Raw genomic sequence first — 13,533 nt, 5'->3', positions numbered from 1 at the left:
ATCAAACCTCATCTGGGCGAGGCGGAGTCAGAGCAGAGGTCCTCCGATGGGACAGAATCACCTTTTGATCTCAACTATGTGAATAATGATTTTAATGACGATGCTTTCTACCTGTGTGTAAAGTACCACAACACCAAAAATGCGCCAAATGATTTGCAGGCAGTGTGTAGCCAGACTACTCGTGCATGTGCGCTCGCCAGCTAAAGTAGGACATCGATTGAGTTTCACTGCTGCAGGATTCAGATCTGTTCTTTATCAGTGGCGGATTCCTAAACTGGACTCAACAGCAAATACTTATTTCAACCATTTTACCAGAAACTGTTTCTTATACAGACATGTTATATTAAAACGCTATATTTGTAATGGTCAAAGCATGTCAACAAAAAAAGCGAGTATGACTTCAGTGTGCTAGCTTTACAAAAATAAAAACTGCTCATCACATGATAGTTGGGATAATGATGGGACTATATTGATTTATTATTAAATAGCACAAACTTGATTGTCTACTTTAAGAAATGTGTTTGTTTTTTATGTTATTGTTTGACTCGTGGTTTAATGTTGACCTATTTAGCTGCAGAATAAGGCTCGTTTTACAGCGCTATATTCGACCAGCGTTGACATGTTAGCAAACTGTCAATAATATAAGTAGTCCTCACGTTGGAAAACAATTCAACAGCTGGAAGAAAATGTTCACATTATTGACGTACCTTCACAGCTCAAACTCCGCAAGAAGAAACCTGACAATGGGCTTAATTTCAGCAAAAACAGAGCAGCTAACCCGGACACATCCTCCTGTTGCTCACTGCTAATTCAAGTGGCGCCGTTAAGCTTCAAGTTGATAAATGGCGTTCAGTCGGTGCTGCGGCTGTTTCAGTGTGAGCTACAGCCTCCACTGAGCGAGCATCCTCCTCTCTGCCAGTGTTGGTGCTCCGTGTCTTCCGCCTGGTGCAAATTCCTCCTCTTAATATGTGAAAGTTAACCGTTTCTTCGAGCTTACAGTGACCTCTGGTGGAAGGCCATAAAAGAGTGCCGTGTACAGAGAAAAGGGTAAATACACACGTTAAAATCGGTACAATTATCCGACTTGAGTCGAGTTCTCTTACCATTTGAACACAATTATGAAAAGTCAGTTCCAATATTACAAAGATTTATTCACATCTGCTTATAAAACATTTGCCACTGCCAAATATTATGAAAACAGAAAGCAGACATTAACAGTTCAATCATTCAAAACACACAAGCACGCATCCAGACAGATTTACATTTGAAAGTGTTATTTCCAGACTTTCAAACAAAAAAATCAAGTCCGTTCCCATTCACCCATAGATAGATACTTCAAGCAGTAAATGCATGTTCTCTCTGTGTTCTCATGTTCCCTGCTGCGTTTTCAGTCACGCCGAGTTAAAACGCCAGGGAGCTCATGGGTTTGTCATTCTCTTAAAAACCTATCAATACCAGTTTGCTGACATGTGGTCTGTCATGTCTGGAAATGTGTGTCAGATGTTTCAAAAAGAAGTTTTTGGAGTTGTGAAGGCACTCTAACCCAGTCTTAAGAAGCTCCCCCTGCCCTCCTAGTCTCAGGTAGCCTGAATCTGTGGTCTCGAGGTAATCCCGTCCCCCCCGGCCAGGCCATTAGCCCTGCTGATGCCAGGGCACGGAACCTCTATCCTGGGATAGGAGGAGGCGAACATCGTGTCCAACATGCCCATCACCTCCAGGAGGTCCTGCTGGTAGTCGATCTCTTTCTCCAGCAGCTCCTGCAGACGCAGCAGCTGTCGGTCCACGACTGGAGACTGTCCGATAACCGACCGATAGATGTCCAGGATCATCTCTGCCGCTGTGACCAGGACAGGAGCAAACCTGGGGTCAACCACGTTCCTGGAGAACAAACAGAAGAAAGTTATCAGGTTGCAAAATGTTTGTATACGGTTTGATGTACAATAAACTAATGCATCTGATAACATATAGGCTCAATAAGTTAAACATTGTTGAAGTCTACTTGAGTAATGAAGTTTCATCTTTGTCTTACCCTATGAGAAAGTTTAGCAACCGAGCGAGGGCTTGTTCATCCCTTCCTGCCAGAGCGTTCTTCAACGTCCCCCTTCGATCCAGCTCCTTCATAACAGCCACTGTGATCTCTGGCTTTCGGTGTCTGGTCCATGTCTATAAATGAAATGACATTCATTATGACAAGTCAAATCATACTAAAAACATTTTTGCCATGCTTGCTTGTGCAGGAGGGTTGGGTTTCAGCTTCCAATATCGAGGATAGTGAGATGAATTCATAACGCTCAAAAGTAAAAGTAGCTGACTGATTTGTATTGCAAATTGAAAAAAAGGCAAAACTTTACAAGAAAAGCAAGTTGCCTTGTTGCCATTTTATAAATGCATACCTCCAGAGCTGTATCCAAATCCATACTTTTTTTTTTTGCAGGTTCCACTGACTATGCAAATTAATTATTTGAGGTATATACACACTACATGCTAATGATGGTAAATGTAATATCAGCTGTGGCGAAAAACAAGTGCAAAATTGTTTATGGGTTGTCAGAATACTTGAGATCATCAGGAAATTCAGTCGATGGATCACTCAAGAGATCATCATTCAACAATTGATTCAATAGGCAAGAACTTCAGTAGACACCATCACCTACTGCTGCCTTGCATTGTTGGCTGTGCTGGTAATTGAAAAGGAAAATCTTAAGTCATTTAATGGAACCGTTTGAATGGCAAAACGTACACAATTCCATTTTACATAAGGACAAGGATAGATCATATTTCTTAAAGCTCCCATGTCATGCTTTTCCGGTTATTACCCGTCCCCTTGTGTGTTATGAAGGTTTTTCTGAATGTAAACGGTGTGCAGAGTCAAAACCCTTAAAGTACACCCCGTAGCGAGTAAAACTCTAACACAGAAAATACCTCCCCAAAACGCCTCGTTGGTGAAACGTCATCATCCATTTGATTCTTCCGGTTACGTGCTTACGAAAGCACGTACCCGGAACTAAATGGGCCAATCCGTGGAGCCGTTACGTTACGTCACGTCTGCGGAGCCGTTACGTGAAGCCCCCGCTGATTGGTCCAAATTGACCAATCCACGGAATTCCTCACACACACACACTCAGTGCATGCAGCTCTGCTGATCTCTCCTCCCTGGCTGCAGGCTGATAACAGACAGTTGGGATCGCGGCGAAATTCTCTCTGCAGAACCATTCTCACAGCGTTTATCAACCTTTTTCTTACTCAATATCAAGCCACACTTATTGCTTTTATTTCGGCTGTGACTTTGTGTGTGCTCAGGGCGAGTTTGGCTGTGTATCGCTAAACAAGGAAACCACACCTCCACGGAGCTCAGCGCGATTCACAACGTGAACCAACCAATCAGAGCACACTGTGCTCACAGGGAGGGTGGGGGCTGGAGCTATTGGAGCTACAACGAGCCGTTAAAGGCAGAGTGAAATTCAGTGAATACACGTAGTTTACAGAGATGCTGTATGAGAAACCAAAGTGATTTTTGGAAAATTGCACAATATAAATCTATTCTAGTAGACCTCAACAATGGAATTATGATCAGTGGAAATGGGACCTTTAAAGTTTGACTAAATATCATAGCTAGCCCTCACCACCAACTATTGCTAATCAGTATAATAAAAACATACTATTTGGCCTTTTTCTTAATGCATACCTCGAGAGCTGTATCCAAAGCCTTTGTGACATTAAATTTCTTGAGCTGCTTGTCGTATTTGGCCAGATGCTGTTTCACTGGCTTGCTGACGAGATAATCATCCTGGAAAAAAGATAGAAAAATAATTAACAATGGTGAGAAAGAAAAGCCTTATATTATAACTCAGTGAGCAGAAAGATAGCCATTAGCCATGGTATGTTATGATTCAGTTCACACATATGTGTAATCATCAATCAATAGATCACATCATGTACTGTTGACTTCAGCTGCTGTACGCAAACCAAATATAAACATACCTGTTTAGGGACAGGGTTCTTCCCCTTCACAAAAACGCGATACGACGGCCGCCGCCTCTGTTGGCCAGAGGTTTCCTTCAAATCTTCAAGGCTTTTCCTGTGTTTGACACTCAGGATACTATTGGTCATACCCACAACAATTGATTCATCATCCGGCTGAGGAAAAAAAGACACATTCATTGTTTTACTAGAAATCCAGGGAAGAAACGCAATCAAACACAAGAAGCCATTAATAAGTCTGTAAAATAGCTTAAAGGTTGTCAGAATTCTTGAGATCATCATGAAATTCAGACGATGGATCACTCAAGGGATCATCATTCAACACTTCACTACAAAGGAACTTCAGAAGACAGTCACCTCCTGTTCCATTGGATAATATTGTTGGCTATAGCTGGGAAGAATTTCTTTTCAGGAGTGCGAGTCAAGCAAATCAGTGATTGTAGTGGTAATTTAAAATGAAAATCTAAAAGCACTGCAAACCCAAAGTGAAAAAAACAAAGCTGTCAGATCACCGTTAGGTTGGACATTGTGTTCTGGAAACCCAATGCCCTAAAGCCAACACTGAGGATAGGATGTACTGTTTCATGGGTTTAAATCCCTGGCAAGCACAGACATTTGTGTTGGCTGCTGCAGACACTAAGTCTATCACCTTGCAGTCTCAGTTCGTTGGTCAAATCATAGCTTGCTCTGATGGGGCACCTCAGATAAAAGGGCATTTTGATCTCTGATGTTGTTTATGTGCATGTGTATAGGCCACACGCGCTCCATAAGGATTTTCTTATGTGGCTACTCATCAACCATTGTGTAATTATCATAAATAAAATAAAAACGTAGAATAGAACATGATGAAGGATTTAATGTAATTTCTTACAGCCAGAGCCAGACTGAGGATGGAGGCAGCGTAGTCAAAGTTGTGGACCACTTTGTAGTTGGTTGTGTTGTACACCTTTACATGCCTGAAAGACAAACAAATGCTCTGCATTAGATCAGGCTTATATAAAAATAACTTTTCAAATAATTGGATGACAGATTAGAGTGGGCTGATTTCCAGAGATTAGAATATGTTTTCTTTGTACGCCATTTTACAGTGAGGTTTGCCCATACCTGTCCAGAGAAGCTGACAGCAGTCGCTGGCCGCTGCTGCTGAGACACAAAGACGTGACAGTTTTGTGATGGTTCTTCAAGGACACCAGAGGCTGGCCTCCCTTCAGCAGATCCCATACTTTCACATAGCGGCCACCTAAAGAGAGCAGACAAAATACATTTTAAAATGTCCCATATATTAGTAAATATAATTAAGCATGTGTGCAAGAGTTGGTCAAGTTCAGGGAGGCGGCACGTGTAGGAAAACTATTTCAGGTCATTTTTTTCCCGATTCAAGTCACAAGCAAGCATGAAATTGACCTTAATGCTGCCTGGCTTACTACTACATGTTATGTCTTTTTCAGCAACCATTGTCAACCTTAACAAGGTGGAGGACCGTTCAAATAATTAAACACTAGTAATATAGTTTGCTTGAATCCAACAAGAGGATTTACTGTAACAACAATTGCTTTAAAAAAAGTGAATACTTGACTAAATGCAAAATAATTCAGTTTAAAATGGTTTATTAGTTGTCAGAATACTTGAGATCATCAGGAAATTCAGACGATGGATCACTCAAGAGATCATCATTCAACAATTGATTCAATAGACAAGAACTAGTAGACACCATCTCCTACTGCCGCCTTATATTGTTGGCTGTGGTGATAATTGAAAAGAAAAATCCAGAGTCATTTAGGGAGGCGGCAAGTGTAGGAAAACTAATGCTGCCTGGCTTACTACTACATTTGTTATGTCTTTATTAGCGGTCCTCCATCAGCAAGGTGGAGGACCGTTCAAATAATTAAACACTGGTAATATAGTTTGCTTGAATCCAACAAGTTTGCACATTTTGTTGATGCATTGAAAAGTAATGAAAAGTATTAATGGATGACTACCTGCAGAGACGAGGAGTCCCTCAGAAGGATAGAGAAGCAGACTCTCCACTGGTTGGCCGTGGTCCATGGTCATTACACTCTTATCCACTCTGGCATCAAACAGTTTTAGTGTGTGGTCATAAGATCCTAAGATCAAAACATAAATTGTTAGTCACATGAAAACCTATCAAACTCCTTCATTCTTCCATCTGCAGGGGCAGTCTGTCTCAAAAGTTGTAGCTTGATACGTTTTTTTATTTGCAGGTTCCACTGACTATGCAAATTATTATTTTGAGGTATATACACACTACATGCTAATGATGGTAAATGTAATATCAGCTGTGGCGAAAAAGAAGTGTAAAATTGTTTATGGGTTGTCAGAACACTTGAGATCATCAGGAAATTCAGTCGATGGATCACTCAAGAGATCATCATTCAACAATTGATTCAATAGGCAAGAACTTCAGTAGACACCATCACCTACTGCTGCCTTGCATTGTTGGCTGTGCTGGTAATTGAAAAGGAAAATCTAAAGTCATTTAATGGAACCGTTTGAATAGCAAAACGTACACAATTCCATTTTACATAAGGACAAGGATAGATCATATTTCTTAAAGTTTGACAACATGAATACATATCATAGCTAGCCCTCACCACCAACTATTGCTGATGAGTATAATAAAACATACTATTTTTCTTAGCGAAAGTAAAATTTCTCATTTTAATAATATTTTTTTTCTATAACTATGTAGAGTTAAATTATTGTTTTCCAAAGTAGCCATGTGAAAAGCAGGATGATGTACAGTGAGCTGGTCATTATTGCACAATCAACCATGGCAGGCTGAGCAGGACTTGATTCACAGCTTGCTTTATATTATCCCATATGTTCTTTCTTTGCATATTTAAGTTTTGTTTAGAAAAATAAAATGTTTGATTAAAATAAAAAAGGAAAATCAAATGGCGAAATGTTGTTTGATTTTGGCTGTACATCTGTAAATCAGTTTAATCTAAAAGCCACAATGAAAGATGTTGTTCAATAGTGGTTATATTGAAAAATCTCCTGGCTACAAAAAGAAAGATTATCTGGCATGCAAACATTGTTTTATGAACAAATGTGTCACCCCTCTATCTCACCAGTGATGAAGAGATCTCTGTTGAGTTTGCTGGCAACGCCACAGCGAATGTAATCTGTGTGTTCTTGGTAGGAGTTGAGCTCAGTGGCATTTGGGAGGTCCCAAAGTCGACACGTGTAGTCGTCTGACCCTGTGAGGATCTGGTAACGGTCTGAGATAAAGTCTGTCACATGTACAGCCCTGAGCAGGAATAAAATAAGACGAAGCATATACATCAGTTCTCTTTAATTACAACATGCAATAGGGTCAGTAAAACAGTTTTTAAAAGGTTGTCAGAATTATTGAGATCATCATGGAAATCAGTCGATGGATCACTCAAGAAATCATCATTCAACATTTACAATGTTCAAATTCAATTTTCTAACAAGCAGTCTTTAGGCAAGACCACCCGGACATGTTACACATGGGATACCTACTTTGTGTGCCCTTTGAACATTCTGAGAGCCACCTTGCCGCTGACATCGAACAGCCGGACCACAGAGTCCTCACATCCCGCCACGAGCAGCTGACCGTCTGACCTGAACCTGCCACAGTATGCAGTGTCCTTAAAACGTGTAAATGACGTCACAGGCTCCTGGGAGAATGGCCCGTAAATGTGGATCTGAAGAATAACCACAGTTATAATGAGAAAATGCATACACATTGTTTATTCAGAGGATTTACTGTAACAACAATTGAGTGAACACTTGACTAAATGCAAAAAAATAAGTTTAAAACGGTTTATTAGTTGTCAGAATACTTGAGATCATCAGGAAATTCAGACGATGGATCACTCAAGAGATCATCATTCAACAATTGATTCAATATACAAGAACTAGTAGACACCATCTCCTACTGCCGCCTTATATTGTTGGCTGTGGTGGTAATTGAAAAGAAATGGCAAAATATAATCAATTATTTTTATACATATATAAAAAGATAGGTGGACATCCCTTAAAGATTAACACAATTCAGAAAAAGAAGACAACATACCCTTGTGAATGCTGTCACAGCAAAGTTGTGTGGGGCCACGGGGGAGAAGTCTATATTTGTGATTGCTCCAAATTCTTTTATGTGGAGCGGAGCCTGCAAGAGAATAAAGAAAGATGCATTGCTGAGATCTAGGAAAAAACGATAAGGTTGTCTCTGTAATATCAAAACAATATACACTAGAGACTTACCTTGTAGTTTTTCCAGTAGAGTGTGTCCTGTGTGACTTTCTCTCCAAGTTTAGGATAGACTTGGATTTTGGTAGGTTTAAATGAAGCCATTTTTCTGCTGATCACCAAATACTCTGGTAGGGAAAACAAAAACCATGAACACATTGCAAGATATATGACACTTACACCCCCCTCTGACCTGGTTGGTAAAATACAAATGCATTCAATGCAGTCCAACAATTCTCCAACCAAGATAAATGTACTTGAAATTGTTTGTTGTCGTTAATTTACATCTGTAAAGTTTGTAAACCCGATAGAGCTCTAACAAGGAGCTGGATCAAACAAGCAGATTATGATGCTGTCAGTCAGGATGCAAGAAGGTGTTTTTTCTTACAACGTGAAAGCTTGTTGTAATTGAAAATAAACGTTGATAAACTGGATTGAAAATACTTAAAAGCGAAACAAAAATGAATTCACAAGAATACAACCAGCAAACGGGTTACTAAATGCAGCAACATTGACATAAAGGCCACACAGCCGTGTTTAACCCAACAGTATCACAACCCAACAAACTATGCACAAAATAGTTAATTGTAATCCAACAGTGTCACTGTTTCGAGACAGCAGATGTCTTCGCTGGGCATTTACAGATAAATATAGCTTTTAATTATTATTTTTAAAACTACACGCTACAACAGGCAGCTTGCTAGAAAAGAGATCAGAGCCAACGTGTTCACCACAGCAGGGTTAGCACAATGCGCTTTAGCCGCCTAGCATTTTCTACTAAACTGCTTTCTGATGATTCTCAGAATTGAATGAAAGGTGTAAGAGTGCAAACTTACCTTTTAACTATGATGTGTAGAAATTAGATGATACTGATGTTGGTTTTCCAAGTAAACCAAAAGTTGATCATTTTAAGGAGCTATCACGTTGCCTCTCGTGCGCTGGAGGACGCCATGATTACATCGTGACGACTTCCGTTATCAATGGCATATCTTTATTGTTCACTGGAAGGAAAACGTTATTCTTTTTTTCCAATTTCAATGGCACCATATCAACCTAGTATTAAACAAACTGAATCAAACAGTAGTATTAAAGTATGTTTTTGTATATTTCCTAATGTAATAATAACCCTTATCTTATCAGAATGTCAAGAGCTCACTTCTTTATGTACATTTCAGAAATAGGTAAATAATTGGACATGCTCTTTGCTGCCTCAAATGTGACCAGATACATATTATTATTTAGAAAAAAATACACTTTAATGTTTTAAGTCACATTCAATTATTAGTTGAAAAAAAATGTTTGGGCACATCCGCTAAGTTATGCACCTCAGAACGCCACTTCCGGTCCTCACTCCTTTCTCCGAGCTTCTATCGACTGTGTGACCCGCGTGTTTACACACTCCCAGGTTAGTTTACCTCACTGACGTATTGTATAAGCTGTCTGAGCCCCATATATATTAGGCAGTGTAGAGGAACAGTCCCTTGTCTCATTCTATGCGCTGTGGCGGACAAATGTTCATGAAACGTGGGCGTTAGTGTCAGTTTAGAGAGGCCCGAGCTAGCTGTTTAGCTTGGCGAGCTAACAAACCGACAGTTCAGTTGTCATACTTTCTGAGAGCCCGGGTTGAAAAACAAGTGGCCCTGACTAAGTGGCTGAAAAACCAAGCATGACCCAACATCACATACTTTCATTATGCTTATAAAGCTAGCCAGCAGAACGTTGCAGACCTAACTTAGCCACACACTTCAGCTGCCCACCTCTGTCTAATTCATGCAGAACTTGAGTCGAGACTAAAAAGTGTGCAGCTATTTTTGGGCTTCTGGCAGCTGACTACATGGGGATTTGGGGGAGTTTTAGGTTTGGCACTTAATTGATATTGCAAACCTAATGTATCTATTGAACTGTTGAGGTCATACATTAGGTGCCTGCTTTTTGCATATTTCTTTATTAGGGATTCTCATATCTAAATCCAATTTTTAGTTTGTGTGATGATGGGAATGACTCAATAGAAAACACAATAAGTAATGATGATAAGTGTAGGTATCCCATGTTTCACATGTCTGTGGTCTTGCCTAAAGGCTGCTTGTTATAAAATATAATTTGAATATTGTAAATGTTGAATGATGATTTCTTGAGTGATCCATCGACTGATTTCCATGATGATCTCAATAATTCTGACAACCTTTTTTTAATGGTTTTACTGACCCTATAACATGTTTTAATTAAAGAGAACTGATGTATATGCTTTGTCTAATATTTTATTCCTGCTACTATTGGTGCTTTCTTGTCTCCCAGCTCTGTGTTTGTGAACAAATATTACATTTCAAATATATACAATGTTGTTCCTTGTGTCAGATGAAGGAGTTTATAATGAACCAGGAGAAGCTCGCCAAACTGCAGGCGCAGGTCCGCATAGGCGGCAAGGTGAGTTGGAATGCATTCTGGCAATTGACTTGAAGAAAAAGTTTTTTGACATTGGATTCTTGGTATATTATATTCATGCGCATTGTTGTGCTCTCTAGGGGTCAGCGCGTAGAAAGAAGAAGGTGGTGCACAGAACAGCAACAGCAGATGACAAGAAGCTGCAGTTCTCCCTCAAGAAACTGGGAGTCAACAACATCTCTGGCATTGAAGAGGTACAGCAAATTATTTCTGAAATTCTTAACAATAAGTAAGTAAATGTGTCCTCTTCATGACGATGATGCTCTTAGGACAGGGTACTATTAAGTAATACAATTAAGTATTACAAATAGCATATATAAAATTAAAATAAAATCGATTGTTACCAAAGGAATTCTCTTTTAAAGAAGCAGTCAGCAGGTATAATACAATACCCTTTTTCTCAAATTCAGCACATATCTCGGTTAGCTGTTCAGTTGCTCCGTGTGCATGTACAAATACAAATCTGGGTTGGCTCTGTAAATTGGAAACAAACAAAGAGGATTTGAACCAAGTACATATAAAGGCAGTGGGGAGAGAGGCATGGTAAAGGGGGGTATTTGTGTGGGTGTTCAAACATCAAAGATCGTCCTCCAGAAGTACTCACTCCACCTTTTAACTGATTTGATTTCATCCTGAAGCAATGAGAACAAATAACAATGAAAGTACTGTTAAGATGATTGAATCTGTTCATCATCCTCTTTGCCACTGACCATGCACTCTCTGTTGCTTGTTTGTTCCTCTGTAGGTGAACATGTTCACAAACCAGGGGACAGTGATCCACTTCAACAACCCAAAGGTGCAGGCCTCACTGGCGGCCAACACCTTCACCATCACAGGGCACGCTGAGAACAAGCAGCTCACAGAGATGCTCCCAGGAATCCTGAACCAGCTGGGAGCCGACAGCCTCACCAGCCTCAGGAGATTAGCCGAGAACCTGCCCAGACCAGGTACCCCTCACACTCTTTCCTGATCTGTGTGCATGTACCAGAACTCTCTTTGTGCTGTCTATCAATGATTTGCTGTACTTCACCCCCCTCATAGCTGGAGAGGATATGGCCCCCATGGTTGCTGCTGAAGAGGATGAGGATGATGATGTTCCAGGTAAGCACATTTACACATCCTGTTTTAAACTTTTTTTTAATTTTTTTTTATTCATGTAATATATCATTAAAGTAGGCGAAACACTTACAGTCAAGAACAGGCTGACTTAGACGTTTGCCTTTTTGTCTTGTCACGTCAAGTATGTGTTTTTTTATATCTTTCAAACTGTGTCTAAATGTATCTTGGTGTGAAATGAAAAAACAGATGATCACAAATGGAATGTATGGCGCTGATACATATGGTAACATTTAGTAATTTAGTTTCATTTGTATATTCAATGTTATGATCCTTGAGACATTTTCTTACCTTTACGGCTCACTGTTTTCTGTCCTCTCCCCTCTTCTCCCTCTGTTTCTGTTTTTAGATCTTGTTGAAAACTTTGACGAGGCTTCAAAGGACGAGGCAAACTAAAAAACACCAGCACACATTTCTATGCCCCTTGGGACTCACCGTACTTTGACAAAGCCACATTTTGTAATTATTGATCTGTAACTGCTCTGTGGCTACAAAGGTTATCTGGCATCTGTTACTTTTGTTTTTGCCTTGTTTTGCAAACATACATATTAAATAATTTAATTCAGTGGAATGTGCAAACCTTTCTCTTTCACGTGCTGCCTTTCCAAGTGTTCCTGGCAAATGTATTGGTGGAATCATGTAATAAAAATGACATTTAAACAGAAAGGTTTTATAACTTTGCGGTTTTTATTTAAACTCATGGTCCTAGTTTTCACATTTCCTCAGGGGATTAGATAATAGAAACCATTACTTATAAGTGAACATTGGATTATTTGTCATTATTTACTGTGTAGAGAAAGCATAACATGTTGTCTGGAAGTATAACCATATAGTAATAACCTAGAATTGAATCACAAAGCATTCCTTTGTTGGGGGAAAACAATAGAAGCTTGACAGGGACTTTCGGTTTAGCTTTTTATCATGAAATGCAAGCCCATTAGGAGTCCCTTTTGACAGCAGCATTAGTATTTGGAAATGTTTCTATTGCATGATACTGAAGATTAAAAACAGTACGGGCATGCAGTGTAGACGGACTGTAATTAAAGCAGATGCCTCAAACACTATTAGGCAAAGTACAGTAGTTGCTGTGTAACCTTTCCTCTTCACAAGGCCCCATTCTGGATGCCCACATGTACATGATTATAATGTTCTTACAAATCTCTTTAATATTCAGATGTAAAGGTCCCTAACTTCTATTCACATTGCATCTGTACCAACCGGTAAACAAAGTAATGTTCTTATTTAGTGTCAAAGGTAAATGTTTCATTAAAGGTACAGCTTTTTTTATTAATTTGTATATGAATAAAACTGGTTGAAACAGCAACATATTAGGTTGATGTTTTTAAAAGGTTTCAGTGTTCCCACATATGAGAGGTTTTTTGTATTAGCACTCACACCAACTCTGGCATTACACATGAGATACAGTCAGTTATTGGTGCCACAGAATATCAGCTGGCGAAATATGTTTTATGCTAAATATTTGTTCAAACTGCTAAATTAAACTGCATGGTTCTCATACCTTAAATGTTCCAATAGATATCCAGAATCACGGGCACAAAATAAGTCACACTGATATACTCGTATCTATTTATACTGTTTGTATGACATGTGTTATGTAGGGTGGATAATGACACCTATTGAAGTGTTTTGGGCACCCTTGATGGTTTTTTCCACTGTCTGGACTGAAGTGACCTAAGCGTCGGACATTGTGCCGCACATGGTGTACACTAAAAGATGAAAGTAAGGATTCTTGGAAAG

General features: G+C 39.5%; 3 protein-coding genes across 7 annotated transcripts in view; 1 reads left to right on the top strand and 2 right to left on the bottom strand.

Annotated features, from left to right (window-relative positions):
* Window positions 1-982, bottom strand: part of LOC307043141 (rho guanine nucleotide exchange factor 28-like) — a 38,113-nt gene extending 37,131 nt beyond the window's left edge. For 4 of the 5 annotated variants that reach the window (XM_079687405.1, XM_079687406.1, XM_079687408.1 and 1 more), the window contains exon 1: window positions 708-982. The gene's annotated coding sequence lies outside the window, so the exon portion shown is untranslated. The remainder of the gene's footprint in view (window positions 1-707) is intronic. The other variant, XM_079687409.1, reaches the window with a different exon arrangement.
* Window positions 983-1,130: 148 nt separating this feature from the next.
* utp15 (UTP15 small subunit processome component) lies at window positions 1,131-9,209 on the bottom strand. The gene is made up of 12 exons (XM_079686810.1): window positions 9,054-9,209; window positions 8,233-8,345; window positions 8,045-8,137; window positions 7,489-7,673; window positions 7,074-7,252; window positions 5,961-6,086; window positions 5,086-5,221; window positions 4,853-4,937; window positions 3,982-4,137; window positions 3,686-3,787; window positions 2,030-2,163; window positions 1,131-1,878 (listed from the first exon to the last, which is right to left on the bottom strand). The coding sequence occupies exons 2-12, from the start codon at window positions 8,320-8,322 to the stop codon at window positions 1,578-1,580; spliced, it is 1,587 nt and encodes a 528-aa protein (XP_079542936.1). The 5' UTR covers window positions 8,323-8,345; window positions 9,054-9,209; the 3' UTR covers window positions 1,131-1,577.
* Window positions 9,210-9,533: 324 nt separating this feature from the next.
* LOC307044826 (transcription factor BTF3-like) lies at window positions 9,534-12,441 on the top strand. The gene is made up of 6 exons (XM_079690217.1): window positions 9,534-9,622; window positions 10,573-10,641; window positions 10,740-10,853; window positions 11,405-11,606; window positions 11,701-11,760; window positions 12,125-12,441. The coding sequence occupies exons 2-6, from the start codon at window positions 10,573-10,575 to the stop codon at window positions 12,169-12,171; spliced, it is 492 nt and encodes a 163-aa protein (XP_079546343.1). The 5' UTR covers window positions 9,534-9,622; the 3' UTR covers window positions 12,172-12,441.
* The last annotated feature ends 1,092 nt before the right edge of the window (window positions 12,442-13,533 follow it).

The sequence above is a fragment of the Notothenia rossii genome (genome assembly GCF_949606895.1).
Source record: "Notothenia rossii genome assembly, chromosome: 6".
NCBI classification, from domain to species: domain Eukaryota; kingdom Metazoa; phylum Chordata; class Actinopteri; order Perciformes; family Nototheniidae; genus Notothenia; species Notothenia rossii.
The sequence above is the reverse complement of the archived record's forward strand: the minus strand, read 5'-3'. Positions and strand labels throughout refer to the sequence as shown.